Raw genomic sequence first — 22536 nt, 5'->3', positions numbered from 1 at the left:
GCGACTGAGAACTTACCCTAGGTCAGCAGATTCAATTGGTGCAATTTTGTATGCCCCCCAAAAAGAAATATTATGTGGGGACATTTGAACCTCAGAATATATTTGGTTGTCCCAACTCAGGACTAGACCATTGGCATCTAGTGGATAGGGGCCAGGGATGTTTCTGAACATCCTACAGTACACGCGTGGGACCACCCCCCATCTAAGAATTAACCAGCCCGCAATGTCAGTGGTTGTGTCGCTGATCTCTGCTCCGGTGGCGGGGATAAGACAGCGAACCGTTCCACAGGCTCCACTGGAGTTTATGTTCTGGTGGAGAAGAAGACAGACGCCATACTCATGAACAGGACCATGCGATACAAAGGGGAGAAAGCAATGTGCCGTGAGAAAGGCCAGTGGGCAAGGGCAGCTGGGGCGCTGGCAGAGCTGGCTTAGAGAACGGGGCCAGTGGCGACTTCTCTGACCGGCGAGGATGTCTGCACAGAGACGTGCTCTCTGACCTCCCGATCTCCCAAACCTGGTTAGGAGGTCCATTTCCAGTTCTGCTGGGTCCCGCCGCGGAGCCAGGTGGCTTTTAAACATCAGCCCCGAGTCAGTCAAGAGTTCCTCCTCCAGCGATTAAGTCTCATGAAAGCCCTGTGGCGTGTGCCAGCGTTGGGGAAGGCAGTGGGAGTGCAGGGCATCCCTGCCTTTCAGAAAGACACATCCTAGGTGCTTTGTCCCATGAGCAAGTTCCTTAGACTTGTCACATTGTTTTATTTTTGTCCTTAGAAATTTCACTCTGTGTCTTTGCCACAAGCTTCAACGAACTTCTTGGGGATACTGCTACCGTCCAGGGTTAGGGGAACCCGCAGACAAGTCCTTGTCCTTAGAGAACACTGGCGGCTTTGGGAGGCTGGCGGAGGCCTCAGCCCAGCGTCCTGGCATCAGGGGCAGAAAGGCGGTCTGTGAGCACGGGTTGGTGAAGGGAAGACTCAAGACTCCTGTCGGTTTTGGGAACTCTTTAAAGTGACCAGTGTGACCACAGATGGGAGCCTGGGGCAGCTCTAACAGGCGTGGACATTGTCCTGTCTCCTGGACCTGGTTTCAGGCCAACCCTTTGGAGAGCCTCATGCTGACTGGAGTGGTAGGAAGTGCATTTGCTCCTTGGTGATGACTCCGCATACTTGTACGTGTCGTTTGTTTGTTTGTTTATAGGGGAGTGTAGTGGGTTTGATGGTGGCTGTCAAAAAGTAGGTTCATGTCCTGACCTTCGTAAACCTGTGAATGGGATCTTCTTCGGAAGAAGGGCCTTTGCAGATGTGGTTAAGTTAAGCATGCCAAGACGAGATCATCATAGATTTAGGGTGAGCTAAATCCAATGGCTAGTGTCCTCTGAAGAAGAACAAGGCAGAGGGAGATTTGAATCTCAGATGCGTAGCGGGAAGAAGACCAAATGGACATGGAGACAGACACCAGAGGTGCAGTCAAGAGGCCATCAGAAGCAGGAAGAGGCAGGAGGGGGCGTGGTCCCGATGGCACCTTTTTTGTAGATTTCTGCCCCCTCCTCACACACGAGAGAATAAATTTCTGTTGCAGGAAGCCACCAAGTTTGTGGTCAGTGTTTTGGAGACTGGTAGAGGGACGTACAACGCAGGCATATTCTGGATGTTTTCCCTGAAAGTTCCCAGAAAAGGAGAAAGACAAAGGTTACACCCCAACATACTCAATAAGAGAGTCAGACCCCATAAGTGCTTGAGGCTCCGTAGTAGCTATTTCCTTCACCTCCAATCTCGTTTGGTCCTCACCACAATGTCGTCCCTAGTATTACATCACACCGTATAGCAGGGATTCTCAGTCTGAAGAAAACATTTTTTTTTTCTATTCTGTTTTTCTTTCTCAAATTCTGGATCCTAACATCCTTCCCATTCACCCACCATGTCTGAAGCACGTTTGGTGTATTTTTTATTTTACGAGTTATCTTTAAAAATTGCTTTTAACACACAGGTATTCCGACATAACGATTTATGGGCGTTTGTACATATGCGCACAGTACAAAGTGATTAATTGAGCGTTGTATGTTTTTATCAAAGGAAACAACACAAAGATTTCTCCAAAGTCCTGTTTGACTAAAGATGATTAATTTTAATTTTCACATGAGCGGCGTAATGCTATTAATCATTTAATATGTTTAATCATAATCTCTGTAATTCCTAATTAGGTTTATTAAGCTGAAACATCCAGCAGTTATGCACGAATCCAAATCTAAGTTTCCTTCTTGGTATGAGAAGGAGCGTGTTGTAATTTGCATTTGAACAGCAACTCCTAACAGGAGGGAAAATGTACAGTGGAAGCTGGGGTCTCAGTTGCTGCTTCTGCAAACTTAGGGTGCTAAGATGCCTGACCCCTCTGAAGAGTGACAATCCTGTGGTTCGAGGTCATTTACATCTCCTGGACATGTAACCAGATCTCATATTACCAGCAGAGAGAACGCAGTTCCAGTCTATTTGGGTCTGAATGTTGTAATAATGTTCTTCCATGACCCCTGGAAGGTAGTAAGTTGACCATTCACTCTTTAGTGTATTCACACACTTATACTCCATTCACCCATCCAGTCAGTGAGTCGGCCAGCCATTAAACAGGCATTTGTCATTTATCTGCCATGGCTCAGCCTGGGTCACGTGCTGGTCATGTCACCCTGCTAGGATCTTTAAGGGGCCCCTCATAGCTTGTAGGATGGAATTTATACTCTTGCTGTGCATACAGGGTCCTTTATGAGCTATCCCACACCGACCTCTGCCCTGTGATCTGCCGCCTTCCTCACATACGCCCCCTCCGACCAGCGATAGGAAGGGTCGCATATACTCCCTTGAATCCAGAACATGGTTTCACCTCTCTGCATCTTTTTCTTTTTTTAAAGATTTTATTGGGGAATTGGGGAATGGGAACAGTGCTGGGGAATTGGGGGAAGGGGAACAGAAAAGTTGCTGTCCTTTTGTTCTTCAGTCTAGTTGTGGAGGACGTTGCTTCACTGGTCCATGTTGGTATTATTATCATTGTGCTCTTCCCGGGTGAGGCAGTCGCTCCCTGGCCATTGGAAGGCCGCTCATGGCCACTCATGGCGACTCACGCCAGCTGCCCGCCAGCCCCACTGGAGCCCATGCCGTCGCCAGCGACTCACAGCAGCCCAGCTCCAGGTTGAGCTGTTGTTCAGCATCTTAGCTGTGGAGGGCAGTGTCACGGGCCCTCATATGTGGGATCCGAACCGGGGCCCTCTGGCGTCCCAAGCCAGCTCTTAACCAACGCGCCACTTGGCTGGTCCTAAAACTGTATTACATTTTAATTGTTGACTGCATACCGTGTGCCATGGACTCTGCCAGTGATGCCTGTGACTGTGTTCAGCGCTCACAGGTCCTGATAAGGGGTGCACTGTTACTATTGTTCATTTTCCCGACTAGAGAACTGTCACCACCCTCCTTATTCACTCCAATGGCATAAGCAAAGTGACCAAGTATGTCACTGTTGTCACCTTCACATTGCACTTGGAAGTGGAGGAAGTCCACCTGGTACGACTTTTGACCCAAACCTGCTTGCAACAGTAATGTGCCAGCGCCAGGAGATCTTGACTTCAAAATGCAATTCAACGTGTGTTAGGATGGAGAATGCAAATGAAGTCTGCCAGTTAATACAAGGGTTGGCGAGGCAGTCACTAATTATGCCCACGTTGGTTTGGCATATATATTATGTATATGTTGTTTTCCCTTTGTAAGATTGTCCTTATTATTTTACACCTGGCTGCCTGCATTGATAGTTTTGTCCCAGTTATATGCTTCTAAATTGCTTATAGGTAGGCGAGGGCGATTCCTTGCTTATAAATTGGACACACTTCTGCATAGGTTTTCCATTTGGTTTCAGAGAAGCAGGTATCTGATGTGGATGGCATCTACTGCCCTCTGGAGGCAGTACATGATAATTGCAGAGAAAGTGTCTAGAGGGTGAACATCTCTGAAATGTTGAAACTCCAGGACTGAGAGTATGGGAATGGCTACGGTGATGCCAAATGTAACGGTGACTTTTCTCCTAGGTTCCTGCCGCTACATGGATGTCAGGGTAATAGCATGTTATTCAGGTTTTTATTTGGAAGGGGCGGAGTGGAAGGGAGAGGAACGCGTTATGCTAATAATGTAACATTGTCTACACCAACTTATTGCAATAGAATGTTCTGCAGTGAAGGAGATATTCTAATATCTGCTTGTTCAATATGGAAGCCACTGGCCACATGTGCTACTGTGCACTTGAAATGCGGCTAGCGGAAATGAAGAAGTGAATTTTACGTTTTATTTAATTTTAATTTGTTCGCATTTCAATAGCCATGGGAGGGCCGAATGCAGTCGGCCCTCCGTTTGTTGGTCCCTTTCTTGATTGCCATTTGTATCTCTTTCTAGATAAGGTTTTCTCTGATTGCCGTTAAAACTCCGCCCCCAGCACCAACTAACCCCTCCCCTTGCTTTGATTTCTCCATAGTCTTCCCCTCCTTGTGCCACCCACCTCCATGTGTATTTTTTAACAAGTTTATTGCCTGCCTTCTCCCATGAGAATTATACTCCCTGGGGGCAGGGATCTTTGTCTGCTTGTTCACTGCTGAATCCAAACCCATGATGGGCACTAGGATGTTCAATGAATATTTGTTGAATGAATGAATGAATGAATGAATGAATGAATGAATGAATGAATGACTCAGCAGTTCCTCCCCGTTCTGACATTTTCCTACCACATTCGGGAGGCAACAGCACTTTGGCAAAGAGCATTGGGGTCCACTCAGAGCCTCTTCGCTTTGCTCTCGTTTTTTTAGCAGACAGATGACGCAGCGCCGACGGATGGCCAGCCCCAGACACAACCTTCTGAAAACACAGAAAACAAGTCCCAGCCCAAGCGGCTGCATGTCTCCAACATCCCCTTCCGGTTCCGGGACCCGGACCTCCGACAAATGTTTGGCGTAAGTACTGCCTTTCCCCTCTGCAGAGTCCTTCCTTCCGTGTAAGTGTTTGGTGTTTATAATACAAAGGTGAGATGTTTACATAAGGGGGGATAAAAGGATTTTAGACTCTATTTTATGGGTATAATTGTGGCTAGGATCTCTTGATGATTTTAGTGTAAATTTCTTTGCCCGTGTCCACCATGCTTCCGTTTTGCGGAACGGTCTCCTTATTAGTAACTGGAATGTCACATGGAAAATGAACTCCCGGATCACAAACACATTGTTGGAACAAGCCCATTGATGATCCCAAATTGAGTGGCTCAGGACCCTATGTCATGGCTAAAATAAACATTATCCGTCATCTTCGTTCTCTCTATTGCATCTGCCAAATTATCACGACACGTTCCTGCATCCTTACTCTTTCCCAGGCACTGTGCATGTAGATGTCAGCTGCAGCTGTAGAGAACAGTCAGTTCTGCATAAAGGCTTCATTAAAAAACTAGCGATTTCTGAGTCTGACCTGCATCCTGATATACATCTGATATACATGGTCCTGGAGTGAGTGGTGAGGGTTGACAGGGCCTCATGTGATGCGATACGGCCTCAAATGACTGTCCCGCCCAGGCACCATTGTGAAGCGCAGAGTGAGCTGGAAGCCACCAGCAACCCAGAGACAATAAATGATACAGTTGTTCCTTCATGGGACATCCTGACCCCGATCCTTTCTCTGGACAATGTCTACGCTGTCCTCCTTGGGAAGGGATAAGTTTCCCATTTCTTTGGGATCCATTCCACCAGAGGACAAAGCTGTGATGGGCTTGGGTATCGTTCCCGTTTGCAGATGCAGTCAGTCTGTTTGTCTGTGACATCCCAACATTGGTGTGAAGCGTCTGTGATTCCATGAACCGAATAGCATCCTTAGCGTTTGACTCAGAGTGAAAGGTTGGCTGCCTGGAGATTACTCTTCTAAGAGTGTTTGGACAGATGCAGACATGACAAAAGGAACAAGAAAAAGCCCAACTTTCATGCCGGGTTCTGGGCAGAGGAGATGCCATTCCCCTGATGAAAAGGGGAGCCCTGACTCATCGCTCTGTGATTGTGGCATTAGCTGGCACCTTTTATTTCTTTAACATGCGTGATGTTTATCAAGGATGCATCTGACACAAAAGCAGAACAAGCGTTCTAATACTTAAGATACCCAGACTTGAATCCTGACATTTCAGAGGAAAAGGTCAGCTTCTGCACTTTCATCTCTCTCATTTGGTAATAACCTTGAGTTGAGCCCTCTAACTCTTGCCGAGCAGAGATACCCTCGGGCACTTGCAGGTCAAAGATGACTTTGAAAAGTGCAGAGCATTCAAAGTTAAAGTGGAGGTCAAGTGTGTGTAAAGCCATGAGACCAGGTGTGAGTGATGGACAGCTTAGGAAGACATCTTGCCCTTCAGTCCATCTTTACTCATCAAGTGTCACTGGGATGTTGGCTTTGAATTTGGTCCTCATAATGACCATCTGCCGCGCTTTTATGGCATCACTCAGTGCAGCACACCCCAATTCCCACCCCTGAGGGTGCTCTTTTCTTCCTGCTCTTCTGAGTTATCTTGAAAGTTACCAGAGAGCTACACTGCTAAGTTGGAGAGGCATTCAAAATATTCACAGCAGCTAGAACTCCTACAGAAGGGACCCTGTGTGCATGAATAACTAAGCCTCAGCTCTTACGGGCTTAAGGCAGGTGGCACCGAGCAAATTCTTGCCAAAGGATTGATCGTACTACCAGCTCTCCAAACTTGATCAACATCTGCTGGCTTCAGAGCCACTTTTTGTAAAAGGCGAAATTGTCTATGAACTAACACAGCATACGAGTACATTCAGTAATATACCAAAATTACTTTTGTTTATCACAGCAACATCTGTGTCCATTTAGAAAAGTACACAAGATTTTTTTTGTGGATTTCATCCATAAAAGTTTGGTTGGTGGGGCGGAGCACATACGAATTCTTGAACTCTGCAATAACTCTGAGGCCTCCTTGGCTTACCAACATCATTCTGAAGAGATGGAATTTTAACACTAAGAACAAAACAACACAAAACTATTTTTTCCTGGCCAAACATCCGTGGTGGCATGCCCATTCTGGTGATATGATACGTTTAGTGGCATGAGTCACTTTGAAAGGCATCTGTAAACATTCCGATTGGCATCCCACACTCCAGTTGAGAGACTGAAGCATGGTTTCCTCTTTCAGGTCAGAGTTACTCAAAAGAATTGCATTTCAATCCCAGTCAGGTATTTTCTAAGTCGTTTGGATATCAGCTCTCACCTCTCCTTTTGGTGCTGCGTTTTTCCTTTGTCCCTTTACTTTGGCAGAAGCTACCATGAGGGTGATGACAGAGAAGAACCCTCATACAGATCTGCGTGCTTTCCTTCTTTGCCTCTTTGGTTTAACGTGGCCATGGGACTTGCGAACTGAAAACACAAGACCGAAAAGCAGCCGCCTTTCTCACACGGCCTAAACCCTGGCAGTGTTCATAACAGCTTCTGTAACCGTTAATAGTTCAATCAGGAAGTCTGCAATCTCTGCAGGCCTAACGCTTACAGCAGGCGCCTCACGTTCTAATCTCTAATCTGTGGCTTCAGTACCCCTTCATTGCAATTCTAGGCTGTCTTTCTTCCACCACGCACTTCATTTTCTTTCCATCCTCCTCTTTTGGAGGCATGTGTTTCAGTGTTTGTCATTAAGTCTTCTAGCTCATTGTAGATTTCCTTTTGTGTTTTCTTTTAAGATGGAACATTTCTTGGTTAAGAAGTTGCGTGGCCACAGTATCCAAAGCAGAAAGCAGAGTCTTTTTCAAACCCCTGTGGGGGTGTGAGTGAATGGATCAAAGAGGTGTTGGTTCTGGGTGTTTTACTGGAAGGAACATTGGTCCCATCCTGGCGACTTCCTTGTTGAGCTCTGTCTTCATTTCAGGGATCACTCAAGAGCCTGTACTTCCTTTACGCTGAGTTCTTCATGATCCCATTAAATGAATGTATGGATTTCCACCAAATTAATTACAATATCTCGCTCCTGAACACAAAGCTTAACTTAACCTAATGTTCAAAGTGTAAACGTTTCTGGGTTTGGGGTGTGAGAGGCGGTTATAATACATCCAGACCACTGATACAATGTATTCCATCGTAGAATTGGTTTCCAAAACAGCTGCTCAGTGAATACTAGGTTTCAAATTGGCACAGTACCCTTGATGTCACAGCCTTGCTTTTGTTATCAAAATACAGACGCTCTAGGGCCGGCCGAGTGGCTCAGTTGGTTCAGAGCTCGCACAAGAGTGTGAGCTCTGAGCAATGGGGTCACCGGTTCAATTCCTGTCCTGAGCTGAGCTGCCGCTGAACTGCCAATAGGTGGTGGGATGGCTCAGCTAAAAAAATAAAATAAAATAAAACAAAAGTAAAAATAAAAATAGAAAAAAAAAAACAGATGCTCTGAGCATGAATGTGATCTACCGAAGTCTGTCTTTCTTTATAATCACCAAAAAACAGATCACATGACTTTTAGAACATACGAAAAAAGTTCCCGTGGTCACCTTTGTGGTAATAAAATGAAGATGCCCCTAACCCTAGTGTTAACACCTCAGTTCCATCTGCCATGATGTTATAAGTAGTGGACCCATTTTTTTGGACATGGCATGATACTTCCTAGGTCTACATTCTAACCATGAAGCCGACCCCCAAGAAAGCTCAGATGATGCCTTTTCTTAGCCTCTCTGTACACTCTTGGAACTAATCTTTACTTTCATGTTTCATGCTGTATCTATTGAGCATCTCTCACAGTTTTGCAGAGAGATATTATTTGATCTGAGGATGTCTAAAATATGCCTGGTACGTATTTGCATGCATATAAGTTTCCAGATTTTGTTCTTGATACAGCCACTGAGACACCTTGGGCGGGTTCTGAGTTGTTGCTGAATGCCGCTGAACATTGGTGTTGAGCAAACAAATGCTAGTTATGTCTGCGAATGAGTTGTGTCTATTTAAATTGAGAATGTGCCAGCTGTGTTTACATCATTAGTACCAAACTTCCCAATTAAACTGTTGATACTATAAATATAGTACACAACTGTCTTAGCAGTGGGGCTTACATCAACATTCTTCTTACAGCTCCTTTCTTTGGCTTTGAGAATCATCAGCCTATTGGCAGCCGCCAAAGAGGCAAACATTTGAGACCATTTCGGGGCATATGGTGTCATCATTTCACTTAGGGGAAGACACATGTCAAGATTACTTTTTTATTGGTTCGATCTCAACCAGATCTTATTTTAAAGGAAGTGTGTTTTGTGTGTTGACTGCTTACAGAATGTGCCGTAGATGACATTTGCTTCATGGTTTTGGAAGAAGTCCTTTTCAAGCTTCTCTATCCATAAATACGTGTGCTTCCACGCTCTTATGCCTGAAATAAATATGATAGCATCTGCGTGGACTGACTCTTCTAAGGCTACATCAAGCTTACTGCTTCTGAGGAGCTCAGAGAGCTGGAGGATTTTTTGCTATGAAATTTAGTTCACCTCTCAAGAGCAAACACCCTTTGTTGCCCAAATCTGAAAGTTTTCCTCTTCTCTTTTTAATGGTTTTCTCTGCCCAAATCTAGGGTACTGACAGTACTCTGTAGAAGGGGTGATATCCTCTTGTCCAACAGGCTATTCAAGTGTCCACAAACCTCAGGGTGAGTGAGCTGTACGTTTCTTGGTATTTCCGCGGTGCAGGCCGACCGCATTTTATTGCACTTCACTTTATTGCGCTTGGCAGATAACGGCATTTTTTTATAAAGCGAAGGTAAGACCCTCCAGCAGCAAAAAGATTATGACCAGCTGAAGACTCCGATGCTGGTTCGCATTTTTTTTTTTTTTAGCAATGAGGTCACTTTTTAAAGTGTGTACATTGGTTTTAAGACACAGTGCTATTGTTACACACTTAATAGACTACACTATAGTGTGAACATAACTTTTCTAAGCACTGGGAAACCAAAGAATTCGTGTGACTTGTGTTATTGTGATATTCACTTCATTGCAGTGGCTTGGAACCAAACCCGCAGTGTCTCTGAGGTCTGCCTGTGCACGCTCGCAGCGTAGTAATCCTTCCATCTCCTCTCCTAGCTAAGCCTTCTCATCTTGGTTACTTCCTATACTTCTGCTTCTTTGGGAAATAGAAAAGCACTTGTACTGAACAACAACAACAAAAATTCAAGTCTGTCATCCCCTTGGTGGGTATATATTCTGAGCAATGGGCATATTTCAGTGACACAGGATGACCTAAGCTTTGGGGTAGTCCTTTGTCTCACCGTCAGAACCACTTTTATTTCAAGAGCAATTTATATCACACTCACGTGTGCATGTGTTTTTCTGCCTTTCCGGGGACGGTGGGTTGATTTGCATATTCCAAAAGAGAGCCTCTGTAGATTCCAAATAATTGTTTTCTTGAATCTTAGTCGAACCCTCTTAGCATTTCCTATCAGGGCCTCCCACCAGTCTATGACTGAAGCTCATTGGTCAGGCAGGTGCCCTTGATCACTCGTGTTCAAATTGTTCTTTTTCTGTCACATTTGTACCTCCCTCCCAACCACTCTGTCCTCTGCTCCAAAGAGGCTGCATAAATAATGCTTTCCACCCAGGGGAGAGAAACAGAATATAGAATCTTCTAAGGTAATAAAGTGTGCAATAAAAGCCCAAGCTGCAGAAGCAAGTGGAACAATAGCAGAGCTCAAAGTAAAGGAAAAAGAGAGGACGGAAACATGACTTCATGTTGTTCTGTTTATTTTTTAATCACTAGCACACGCATTTGCTCTCTTTCAACACTGGGGTAAAATTTTCTTCTTCTTTTTCCCTGGACCGTGTCACCTGCTTTCACACCACCTTCATTTAAGCAGAACAGACCACACTCAAAAATCGCCCACTCTACTTCATGTGATCCGAGAAAACTGACAGCATCCCAGGGTCAGTGAAAGGATTGTGGATTATCAGATGCTTCTGCTGGCAGGGTCCACAGTCTCTTTATTTAAATGTCGCTCAAGAATCGCTTAATATTCCTTCTCACGAGGACTGCCCGTGTTAGTAAATTTAAAAAAAAAGAAAAGAAAAGAAAAAACACAATATACAATAGTTGAATTTGAATTTTAGGTAACAAATATCTTATTAAGTGTAAGTAGGTCCCCAGTCTTCATGGGGTATAATTATCCTGAAAAATTTGAAACTTAAATTTAACTAGTATCTATAGTTCACCTGGCTGCCCAGTGTATTTGTCGTCTGGCACTGTATTTCTAGACTTGAATGTGTTGAGTTGCCGCCCCTGTTTATCCAGCCTGTTCATGATAATTGTCTAAAATCTGTCTGGTTTCTAACAACATGGAGAACCATATTGAGAGAATTCCATTTCCACCTACAGGCTAATCACAACTACACTGGTGTCTTGGCTATGCTGGGTGCCCATCTAGTGAGTCACACTTTTATCTCTTTGTGCTTTTTTACTTGTCTTGTGTGGCCTGGCTGTTCCTAGCTTTATGGGGGCCAGGGGCCAAAACTCTCAACATCACATTCTATTTGGACATTTTACTACCAAAATCCCACTTCGTCAAGGATGTCTCCCCAGCGACTAGTGGAGTAGCCTAGGAGCAATATATACATTTCCCTTTGTTTTATTTTTAAATTTTTTTTAGCTGAGCCATCCTGCCACCTGTTGGCAGCTCGGCGGCAGCTCAGCTCAGGCCGGCCAGGAATCGAACCGGCGACCCTGTTGTTCAGAGCTCGCACTCTTGAGCAAGCTCTTAATCAACTGAGCCACTCAGCTGGCCCTCCGTTTCCCATTTTTAACCTTTGCTGCTCAGTGCCTGGGAAAGTAATCATGAATGCATAAAGAAAGGAAACTCAAATTAACCTTTCGATTATCTATTTTGTACCAGGTCCCTTCTATGATACCTTACTTGGTGGGGTATGTCATAATGTGGAAATAATATGTGTGGTTGTATTTTTCTCTTGGTTCAAGTGTACTGTTTAATGATAGAACAGCCTAAGATGTATATAGCCTTGTATATTAAAAGAGAAAAAAAAATTCTGACTTGAGGTAACAATTACCAATGTGCGTAATAAGATTTATTCTGTTTCTCTTCCTGCTTATAAAATATTTCTATTTCTTTGCAGCAATTTGGTAAAATCTTAGATGTTGAAATTATTTTTAATGAGCGAGGCTCAAAGGTAAGCAACTTAATTCACTTAAGACTTGTTAGCTTATTTTAAAATGCTTGTTACGAATAATGGGAAACAACTGCACTGTTTTAATCAGCACATTGTGAAAATACGCTTCGGTGGGAATTCCATTGGAGACCACCCTCAGTTTCTAAAGCGGTGGGAAACACATTGGGTTCCGTTTAAAATATATAAGGGGGTAATTTAGAATTGCTGTTTTATATCTATTTCTCTCTATATATATCAAGTTTCCGGAGGAAAATTACCCATGCTTAAAAAAATAATGTTGTTGCTACATTTTTGTTTTTCAGTGATAATTATGTTCTTTATATTAAAAACTGAGTTGATAGTCTCATGAGCAGGTAAATATGTGATTATTCTGTATTAATAAAGTGCAGTTATTTTCCTGGGTTGTAGGGGAGAAAATCTCATATACACCAACCTTTTGAATATAGTTTTATTCATTAGTATGTTTACCAATTCACATTTTGCAATTTGCCACTGCTTTGAGCTTGTTTTTTTTTTTCTAGGAAACCAATTTTTAAGTCGATTTTCCTAGAGCTAACAGTGTTAGTAAAATCAGCATTTTGAGCACTTTCAAAATGCAAATATGTTGAGAGGAGGGGAAAAAAAAAAAAAGGCCAAACTCTTCCAAAACGTCCCATGTATCAGGGGTCACCTAATTGCAGTCCCCAGACTGGCTGCATCAGTTTCACCTGGGAATTTACTGGAAATGCAAATTCTCAGGGTCCAGCCCAGATCTATTGCATCAGAGGCTCCGAAACGGGGGCCCAGCCATCTGTTTTAACAAACCTTCCAGGCCTGTCGTTACTAAGCACTACGTCTTATTTTAGGCAGAGCCGGTGCTTCCTCTGGGTGCCAAATGCCCCTTTGCCCATTGGTGTGTTGTGGTTGCTGACATGTCCTCCCTCCCCCTGCACCCACAGAAAGCTCCAGAACCCCATCAGAATCTCCTTTGAGGGGGATAGGGTCTGCGACATAGCAGCAGATACTAGGCGATGACAGAGTGTGATGACGTAAAAAGACGCCTACTGATCTCAGCTCCTGAAAGTGGGCACTTTCTATAACTGCCTTGTTTCCAGAGCACCGCAGCCCGGGTTGGCAGGATCTTTCAGCTCCCTTCTCCTCACATCCTCAGACTGTGAACGTGGATAGTAAGAGAGGCCGCTTACCAGACACAGGGAGATACCGAGTTTAACCCCGTCCCTCTCCTTACACAGGCAATTTGGGGCAAGTCAGTTGTAGTCACCGGTTACTCGGAAGCCCTGGTTTTATCTGAAGCGGCAAGTTTCAGGTAAATCACGTGCTCCCCCGGCAAGCAGACATCTGAATTTATTTTTCTTGAGCAGTCTGTACCTCTCTCTCCTAAGCAGATTTAGTATTAACTGAATAGGATAATGCTGATTGAATTGGGAGAAGAAAATTCTAGCAGTATTCTCTCCTCCACAGCCGAAATGATGTTGGGACATGCCAGATGAATTAAAAAAAAAAAAAAGACATCAGTCCATTATAGTCTCTGGTTCTTCTAGTTCAGGGACCTTGTCATTCTATAATGTCAGATATTTTACCAATCATTCTTGTCATGTCAGTAGTTTGACCTCTAGGCCAGGAGAGAAAAGTGAGCTCTCTTTGTGCTTCTTGTATGAAAATCATTACAGGGACTATTTCTACACCTGTAAAGCCAGGTGCATGAAGACAGAAACATACCCCATCAAATCCGTGTCACTCAGGCCTGATGTGTTCTTGGCGCAATTATAGAAGGCACCCTGGAACGTTGGGCAGCGTTCTGCTAATCTAAGTTGGTAGCACGACTGCTTTAGAAGGTTTTGTTTTTTTCCAAATTTCTATTAATTTACATTTTGTTGTGTAACTTTTGTCAGTTGGAGAAAGCGATGTAATTTCTTGTGAGCACTGTTTTGAGACATTAGAAGAATATCGTTTGCTATTTTGAAAGCATGATGGCAGTGCTATTTTTAAGACTTCTTCCATCATGTCTCTGGGGCTCTAGGAATAAGACCACTTAACTTCGCCTTAGCCAGAGACAGGCTTTGCAAAGTTGCTTTTTTTTTAAATTTGGGAACATCAAAAATAGCCAGTCTTCATGAGTATGCTCCCGTTCCTGTACAGAGCCGGTCCGGCAGGTGCTGGCGCCGACTGTTTAGGCATGACTGGCGTGTCATCGAGACAGTCCATTTGGAAACTGCTCAACGGGGCAATGGCTCACGCAGGGACATTTTTCATATTTGACATCATCCTTTACGGGAAACGGCCTATTTAAAGGAGCATTTCCATTTTAATGACTGAAAAACCTGGACTGTTCTTATGACCTCATTTCTCTCATCTGCCGCTGGAGAGGCAGCCAGGGACTGGGTGGGCCCTTTAGACCTAGGAGCTCGCTTTCTGACCATTCTCTTTGTGGGCAGTCCCAGAGGCAGGCCACTTGATGCTAAGTGAGTATGGCTGTATGCTCTGTGGGTGTTTGGTGTATGTATGTACACCTAAACATATGTACATGTACAGCTTCACATACACAAGCACTATCTAGATTATCCTAGGCATGTGTATCATAAGTCATGCATTCCTGTATGGATAGCAAGCATACGAGGAAATCACATTTGAAAAAGAGACGCCCAGCTTTGAAAATGAAAACAAGCTAGCATTTAGGGGTGAGAGAGCCTAGCATTCGTTTTTCCTGGTTAGCAGATTTAAAAACATTTTTGTTTAGCTCTGAAGCGTTTTATTTCAGGGACATGGCCAGATATAGCTTCTTCTTAATATACCTGGGAAATACATGGTGTGCCCTTGGATTCCAGAGAGATCTGTAGGTATGGTTACATTCCAGGCACGAGGCAGGCGAATCAACGGTGAGCGAGGCAGGAGACAGGCGTCCCATCATCCTCAGAGATTTCTGCGAGTAACAGGAAAGTCAGACCATGATGACAGACTACCGCAATACAGCCTGCCACGTTCTGTGGTGAACGACAGGGTGCCGAGATTCCAAGCGGCAGGCCCGTGTTGGTAGAAGGTGGGAGGCCGCCTGGGAGGAAGGGGGCATGTAAGCTGAGTGGGGAAGATGGGTCAGACTTTCTCAGGGAAGGGAAGGAGGGAAGATGTCCTTCCAAAGGGGAGGGACCCACATGCGCAAAGCTCATTGAGAAGAAGGGAGTGTGGAGCCCCACAGGAAATGCACCTGCAAACTGTGATCCACAGCTCCCCTCTGGTCAACAGCAATTCCCTGCAACAGACGCTGGAGGGATTGGATTTTCACACAAGATGAAAAGTCATTGCACTCACCCATCCTGGGGGCTCCAGAGCCTTTATTTCGGATATAAAATGCATTTGCATTCATACAAAAAAAAAGAAAGCTATCGCCTACAGATACTACAAGACCATATTAGATAAACAAGAAAGTCAGAATTCATGACTCACAAAATCATTCTGAAATAATCAAGTCATGGGTGTCCGGCAGTCTGTGTGAAGACCACAGTTATCTGGCCCATGGCTCATGCCTTCCTATCATGGGGTGGCACATGTCACGGGCCGTCTTCTGCAGCAGTGCTATGCCTTCTTCCTGGAGCCCCGCATACACACTTGATCTTTAAGGGGTTACAGTCATCATTGCCCTGAGTTCCTGTACTCCCCAGGCAGGCCCAGAATGTGCTTCTTTAGTTCTCCTTTTTAAGATTTAGAAAAATATTCAGGATATATTTTTTAATAACTGCAAAACGCTGTTTCCTTGAGGTGGAATTCTGACTATGAGGCAGGTTGAAAGAAATGACCTCAGCATCAGCTTTCGATGTTGCCTGACACCTGTGCTTGATGGAGAGGGTACCTGAAAATGTCTAGGTGACGGTCTCTCTGGTGATGGTGTAGTTCCCCAGATGAGCATTGCGGCAATCTCCTGACCCAGGTGGTCATGCCACTTCTTGCCCAAGTTGGAGGCGTGATTGTGCATTGGAACAATCACAAAAAAGTGTGATTGGGTATTTAGGGGACCGTTTCTGGACTCTTCATGAACCCAACTTTGCAAAATCTCCACTAGTTAATCTCAGCAGCTCGAGTTGAGAAGTGTTGAGTAGCTCCAAGAAAAGAGAGACGTTTAGCAGAAAATAATGAGAGTAGGAATAATCATAAAATGAATCAATACGATCTTTACTTCAAAACAAAGCGAGAACTTGAGAATGGAACGGAGTTCTTCCTTTTGTAGTTTATGAACTTCCGCTGGGATTCAGACTGTTTCCAGCTCCACCTACATCTCTTCCTGACATGCGCAATGGGTTCAGACCAGAATCGTGATGACTTGGTTCTTTGGGATGGTGCGGGTTGAATGTTTGGTGAGACCCGGCTACGTTCTTGCCAGCACCGTGGAAATGACTGCTGGCGCCCACACATACTGGCGATGCCATTGCTGACTTGGGCTGTGGGTTTTCTTTCCTTGCCTAGTGAGAGACTTGCTCCGGATGCAGCCAGAATCCTAGTTTCCCTTATTGCTTATTAAATAGATGGTATGACAGTCAGTTCTAGGGAATCGGCTTAGAGGTGAGGAAGAGAACATTGTTATGTGATTTTGGCAGTACCCCTACGTCTAAGATCCAAATAACTATGTCAGATAGATAGTCACTTCAAAAACTCACAGGACTCCAATCGGTTGCTCTGTTGAAGCAGGTAATATGATATTCTACGTCCTACGAAGAACCATCTTTCGATGGTGCTTAGCACGATGACAGGCTGTGGGAGTCCGTGGCTTTTCCAGCAAACAGACTTATGGGTTCCACTCGGGAACTCTGATCTGGTTCCTGTGTAGCAGGGCTTGGGAATGCTCCCAATTCCCTCTGATGTGCAACTGAGTTTGAGACCCACTGGGCAAGAGTCAGAGCCATCCGATAGAGCCACCCCGCCCAATTATGTCATCAAAGAACTATTATTTCAAAACTGTCGCGTTAGCAAGTGTATCAAGTGTATGTGTCTACCTAATGTGGGCATCCCACCTCAACAGGGCCCTTATGTGATGGTGCATATAATCTTATATTAATCCAATAATTCAGACCCGTCCTCATCACAGACCCTCACTGTGGGAAATATTATGAAAGGTAATTTGGTCCAACCCCACAAAGTAAAGAAATTAATTTTTGCTTTCTTTGTAGAATCCCATCAAATAATCATCTGCGCTAGCTTGGATCCATCCACAGCTGTTGTGCTTTATTGAGGAGCCCATGTGAACATTGGAAATTGTCTCGTAGGCAGACCATTGGGCATACCTCTGAAATACCCCGAGCTTTGGGGAACACTTTATGTCCTAGTGAGTGACTGGAGTTTAACATTAGTTGGTTACGACTACCTGTTACTCGTAATTGCTGTCTATTTTATTGGTTAACTAGAATATCCTACGGCCCCAACTAAGCTTTAAAGCCAACATTTACCTTTATGAAAAGTTCAGCCATCTCAACACATACAATGATTTCACCCAGTTTACACTATGAAAGCCAGAACAAGCTGAGCAAATTTACACTGGAATTGTTTCAAAAGGTTGGTGTATGTTTCTGAACAAGATGTACACGTATTTTTAGGGGTTTTAAAAATAATGTGTCATATTTTCTGTACTCTTCTTAGGAACAGTGTCAGTGAAGGAAAAAAAGATGGATTTTGACAATGTGGCATTTAGTGGGATGGTTTTTTTGAGGCTGACATATTAAAACAAATTATGCCAGTGGTGAAGCCAGGGTTTTATGTGTTATCTATCAGTGATAGAGGAAATGCACAGTGTTAATGTAAATAACGTTCTATTGCCAAAGCTTCTTTATTTTCTACCTGTTGATAGGACAAATGAATGCCCACATAATGTCTTAGAACTTTATAATATGTTTACTCATTTCCCTTTTGGTTAATCAAGTAGTCTAGAAAGGTGACAAATTCAGAAGCATGTATGTTATTTTTTACTGGGGGAGGGAGAAGAATCAACACAAGAAAGTTACTTGAACTGTTTGCATTCCTGATCAATTGATGTTTATTTCTATTCATTTCATGTGATTATTTTCTTAGATCAGAGTTTAAGCTTTATTATGAAAAAAAGGTCTTTCCTTTTTTGTAGGCTTCTGATTTTTATTTTTTGAGAAGTAAAGGCTATAGAATTGATAAATTTGAATAACCCTAAAACTGCATGAAGAAGAGATGTTCTTACAACCACACGGCATGACTCTGTAGGCAATGTTAGAAGATTTTGGCATTCATTGTTGAATTTCGTGCACACGTTTTATTTTCTTTTATTCTTAATTTGCATGTCAAGAAAGTGGTTCCCTTTTTTTTTTCCTCGTTATTTCATTTTACTCTCTGTGAAGACACTGTAAATTTATTTTGATCTCATTTTCTTTCCATTAGATTTATTTTCTTCTGTAGTGACATTTAGAAAGGTATTTTGGGTATCATTCTTTGAATTCTCCAGGGGTTACAGCTAACTGGTGACAGAGAAAAATATATATCTTGTTCACATTTGTTGCTTACTGATCGCACATCTTAGTACTCTTATAATTTCTCTAATTTGCATGTTACAGAACGGAAGCCAGGACAAGACATAGAAATTAAAGCGAGAGAACGTTACACAGTGGTCGTTGACTGAAATAATAATCTGCATGTTGTTTTCCCTTCTCCCTCCTGCATGCAGGGATTTGGTTTCGTAACTTTCGAAAATAGTGCCGATGCGGACAGGGCGAGGGAGAAATTACACGGCACCGTGGTAGAGGGCCGTAAAATCGAGGTGCATGTTCAAAATATTTTCCTTTACATCTTTTTTATAAATGTCTGCTTCACGCTCATTTGTTGTTTCAGATGCATCATTGTGTCTTGTATGTGACCCTATTATTCCCTTCTCATTGTTTATATATATATATATATTTATATATAAAAAGGAAAACTGGCCTTACTTTTTTTTTTTTTCTTCAAATTTTGCGTTACTATGTTACTCTTATTACTGTTGAAAGGTGGATGGCAAATGTGAGATAACATTAAGGTTAATCTGAGAGGTTTTTATTTTATTTTATTTTATTTTTAATTTATTTTCCATGATTTAGAGTCAATGGGTGCACTAGTTTCCAAACAGTGGAGAGAGTGTTGCAAAACAAAAGAAAATATAGAGCAGTTTCTTTTTTTTTCTTTTCTTTTTCTTTCGACTGCAGGGTTGATGAGGGATCCACAGTGGTGTGCAAATTAAGCCAAATTGTGAAAGAAATAGCATTTGAAAGAACAATTGTGTTGTTTTTTAAAAAAAAAAAAAGAGAGGTGTTTGTCCTTAAACCTTTGATTTTTATTTTTTATTATTATTTTTTTTTAAGAAGCCAGTTTGAACCTTTGTATTCTTTTGGTAATAAAGTGAATAACCAGACAGGGTTTTCTGTTCAAAATCTGGCCCCTCTTCATCTATAAAATTAATGCTAAAATTCTGATATTCAGAATCACCTCTTTCTATCACTGGATCTCCATCAACGTGGCCACAGGGTCGTGTTTGCTAAAACTTTAAAAAAAAAAAAACCAGTTACAAATGCTTTAGTCTTTGGAGTAAGATGTTGCATATTTTGCCTTTTATTCTCCCCCCCTCGACGATAACGCTTAGGCCCCTCACCAAACTCTCAGTAACCATGGTAACTGTATACAAACCCATGCTGGCGGTGGTGGTGAATGGTAAGTGGTGAAGTCCATCTGCCGTTACACGTATTTAGTGCTGATATATCTATATACATATATATATACCACGTGAATTTTTTTGACTTGTTGTATTAAGTTTTCTTGATGCTCTATTTTTTTGGATATTGGTACGCCTGTAATTGAGTGTACGTTCTAAGCTAGCCTGGGAGGCACTGACTGGATTGAGATATGACCGGTGCACACCTTACTCCGATCGTTGACTCCATATTGTGTTAAACAATGCACCCTCTCTTTTATCCTTTTGTTAGCTGTGACTTTAAAGCTTGAATGATTTTGTTAATTCTTGCGATGTACAAGGCTCTTGTTCCGAGTGATGAATGCTAGATGTTGCTTTTTCCGATGGTCCTTCCCTCCTAAAGTGTTGCACACGGCTAAAACTTGTTTGTCCCTTTCTATGACATTTCTGTTCCCTTGTACTTTGTCTCTCCCCTCTCCCTCCTCCACTGCATGTTCCTTCATATGAACTTTATTTTATGTTACAAAAATATTGTTTCTGTGTTACCATGGAGTACACGCATGCCTTTAGATCTTCAATTATGCAGTTCCTTTTCATTTGCTTTTACTGTCTCCTTATTAAACTTTTAAATGATATGACATTGCTTTATTGAAATGATTTGTAAGTTAAAATGGTTATGATGTAAATGTAATTATAAAGATGTATGATTTTGTTATGCACCTACTGCCTTTTATAAATTAAAATGCATTTTAGTTTTTTGTTTTTGTTTTTGTTTTTGTTTTTTAATAAGTAATCACAGTCATAATGCATGCGACTAATTGAACTGTATGCTGGCCTCGGAGTACATGTTCATTTGGGTTTTCTATGTACATAGGTAAACAATGCCACAGCACGTGTAATGACAAATAAAAAGACTGTCAACCCTTATACCAATGGTAAGTACACATCGGCCTTTTACGTGAAATCACCCCTCCCTCTGAACCTGTTAAGTAATTTAACTAGGCAGTCTGTTTCAACAAGCCATATTTGCCTCTGCTTGGCGGCTGCATCCTTACTGCTGACCTGCTACAGGGAACCACCTCAGTCAATGAAATAAGTTTTACAACAGAGGTTAGCTATGCGTACCCTTCTTCCAGACTCTCTAGGATAACGCCCACTTGGGGGTGAGGTACAGTAGTTATTTGGGAATAAGGTGGGTAACTTAATTTGTTGTCTTGCTTGTAAGTTGAGGGAGGATGGCGGTTTTGTTGGGTTGGTTTAAGAACCACCTCTCCCTCGATCAGTAATCGTTCCTGGATGTGTGACTGCAGACCTTGGTCCTGGCTTTGAGGCTCCTCTGGAGTTATTAGGCTTTTGATGTTATTAGGCTTGGAGGGAGCCACGTGACACGTTCCATAGTGAGACCAAAGTGGGTGAGAGTATTATTTGCTTGTCCCCGACATTCCCAGGGCTATTTGGTCCAGGTGAGGATGTGGCTGTGTGTGACAGGCCCCTCAGGACAAACGCATTTCTGCCCTAACTAACCAAGAAGACATCTTGACACTCCTCATATTAAGAATTCACTTATATATGGAGAGACATTAAAAATGTTCAAACATTTTGATTCTTTAATCCTCCTCAGGGTAAATCTCTCCTAAGATATATAGGGAGAGAAGCTGCTGATATGCTAATCACATGCTTAATTGTACCCAAAATTAGGAAGACAGTAACGTAACAAGATATATGTGCTTAGTGGAATATTATACCCATTAAAATGAGCAGGATGAAGACTAAAAGGGCCCCATAATGAGTGAAAATTTTTTGAATAAAAGATTATATAGATAGCATGATTTGAACTAAACTATAATGGGAATTACACCAAGATGTTAATGGTTGAGTTGAATTGTGAGACTGAAATATATTTTTTCTTTGTTTTATAGGCTTTTAAGAATAATATTTTATTACTGTCATAGGGAAAATGTATGGAATTTTCCATTTTTAACATTTTAATTGCACATGAAACATGGAAATACATGTTCATTTTAAAAGAAGAAAGAAATATTAAAGAAAAGGCTAAAGTATACTTTGAAGAACACCACGGCCAACTTGGTTTCTAATCTCCCTCTTCAGAGGATGCCCCTATTACAGATTATTTTCTAGACCAGGGGTCGGCAAACGTTTGAGACGGAAGAGCCGCCAGGGGTCAGCAAACTGCGGCTCACGAGCCACAGGCTCTGAAGTAAAATTGAAAATGAAAATAAAGCTATCATAGTTTCATTTATAAAATTGTTAAAGGATATTATTCACATAATGGTGATTATGTAAAAATATATTTATGGCTTTCAAATAATGTTTAAATTGTTGTGAGGGACAGGATTGACTTTTCCAGAGGTTGGCAAACTTTTGAGATGAAACTTACCCAAAGAACCGCATGGGACTCGCGAGACACAGTTTGCCCACCCCTGGTCTAGACCTTTATTTTGCATTTTCTTGTATGTTATATGGAGTAAGCATATATTTACACCATTCACAGTATCGTGTACATGCTTTTTATAGAAATGGCATTATGGCATACATATCATTTTTAAGTGGCTCTTAAAAATCAGTATGGAGTTCTTTCAATGTTAATACATACAGACCATATTCATTCTTTTTAGTGGTTGCATAATATTCCATGAAATGGATATATGGCTTTATTCCAACC

General features: G+C 42.5%; 1 protein-coding gene across 18 annotated transcripts in view; it reads left to right on the top strand.

The window, feature by feature from the left end:
* The window catches only part of RBFOX1 (RNA binding fox-1 homolog 1), a 406097-nt gene that overhangs the window by 264751 nt on the left and 118810 nt on the right, over positions 1 to 22536 (top strand). For 16 of the 18 annotated variants that reach the window (XR_002126609.1, XM_019666158.1, XM_019666149.1 and 13 more), the window contains exons 3-6: positions 4832 to 4975; positions 12137 to 12190; positions 18861 to 18953; positions 20728 to 20788. Coding sequence is in view for 17 of the 18 variants with exons in the window: in XM_019666158.1 (XP_019521703.1) it covers positions 4832 to 4975; positions 12137 to 12190; positions 18861 to 18953; positions 20728 to 20788 (352 nt within the window). In the remaining variant the exon portion in view is untranslated. The remainder of the gene's footprint in view (positions 1 to 4831; positions 4976 to 12136; positions 12191 to 18860; positions 18954 to 20727; positions 20789 to 22536) is intronic. The other 2 variants (XM_019666148.1, XM_019666157.1) reach the window with 1 other exon arrangement.

Source organism: Hipposideros armiger, unplaced genomic scaffold (assembly GCF_001890085.2).
Source record: "Hipposideros armiger isolate ML-2016 unplaced genomic scaffold, ASM189008v1 scaffold_461, whole genome shotgun sequence".
NCBI lineage: Eukaryota > Metazoa > Chordata > Mammalia > Chiroptera > Hipposideridae > Hipposideros > Hipposideros armiger.
Note: the sequence above shows the minus strand (reverse complement) of the source record. Positions and strands in the feature narration are given on the sequence as shown.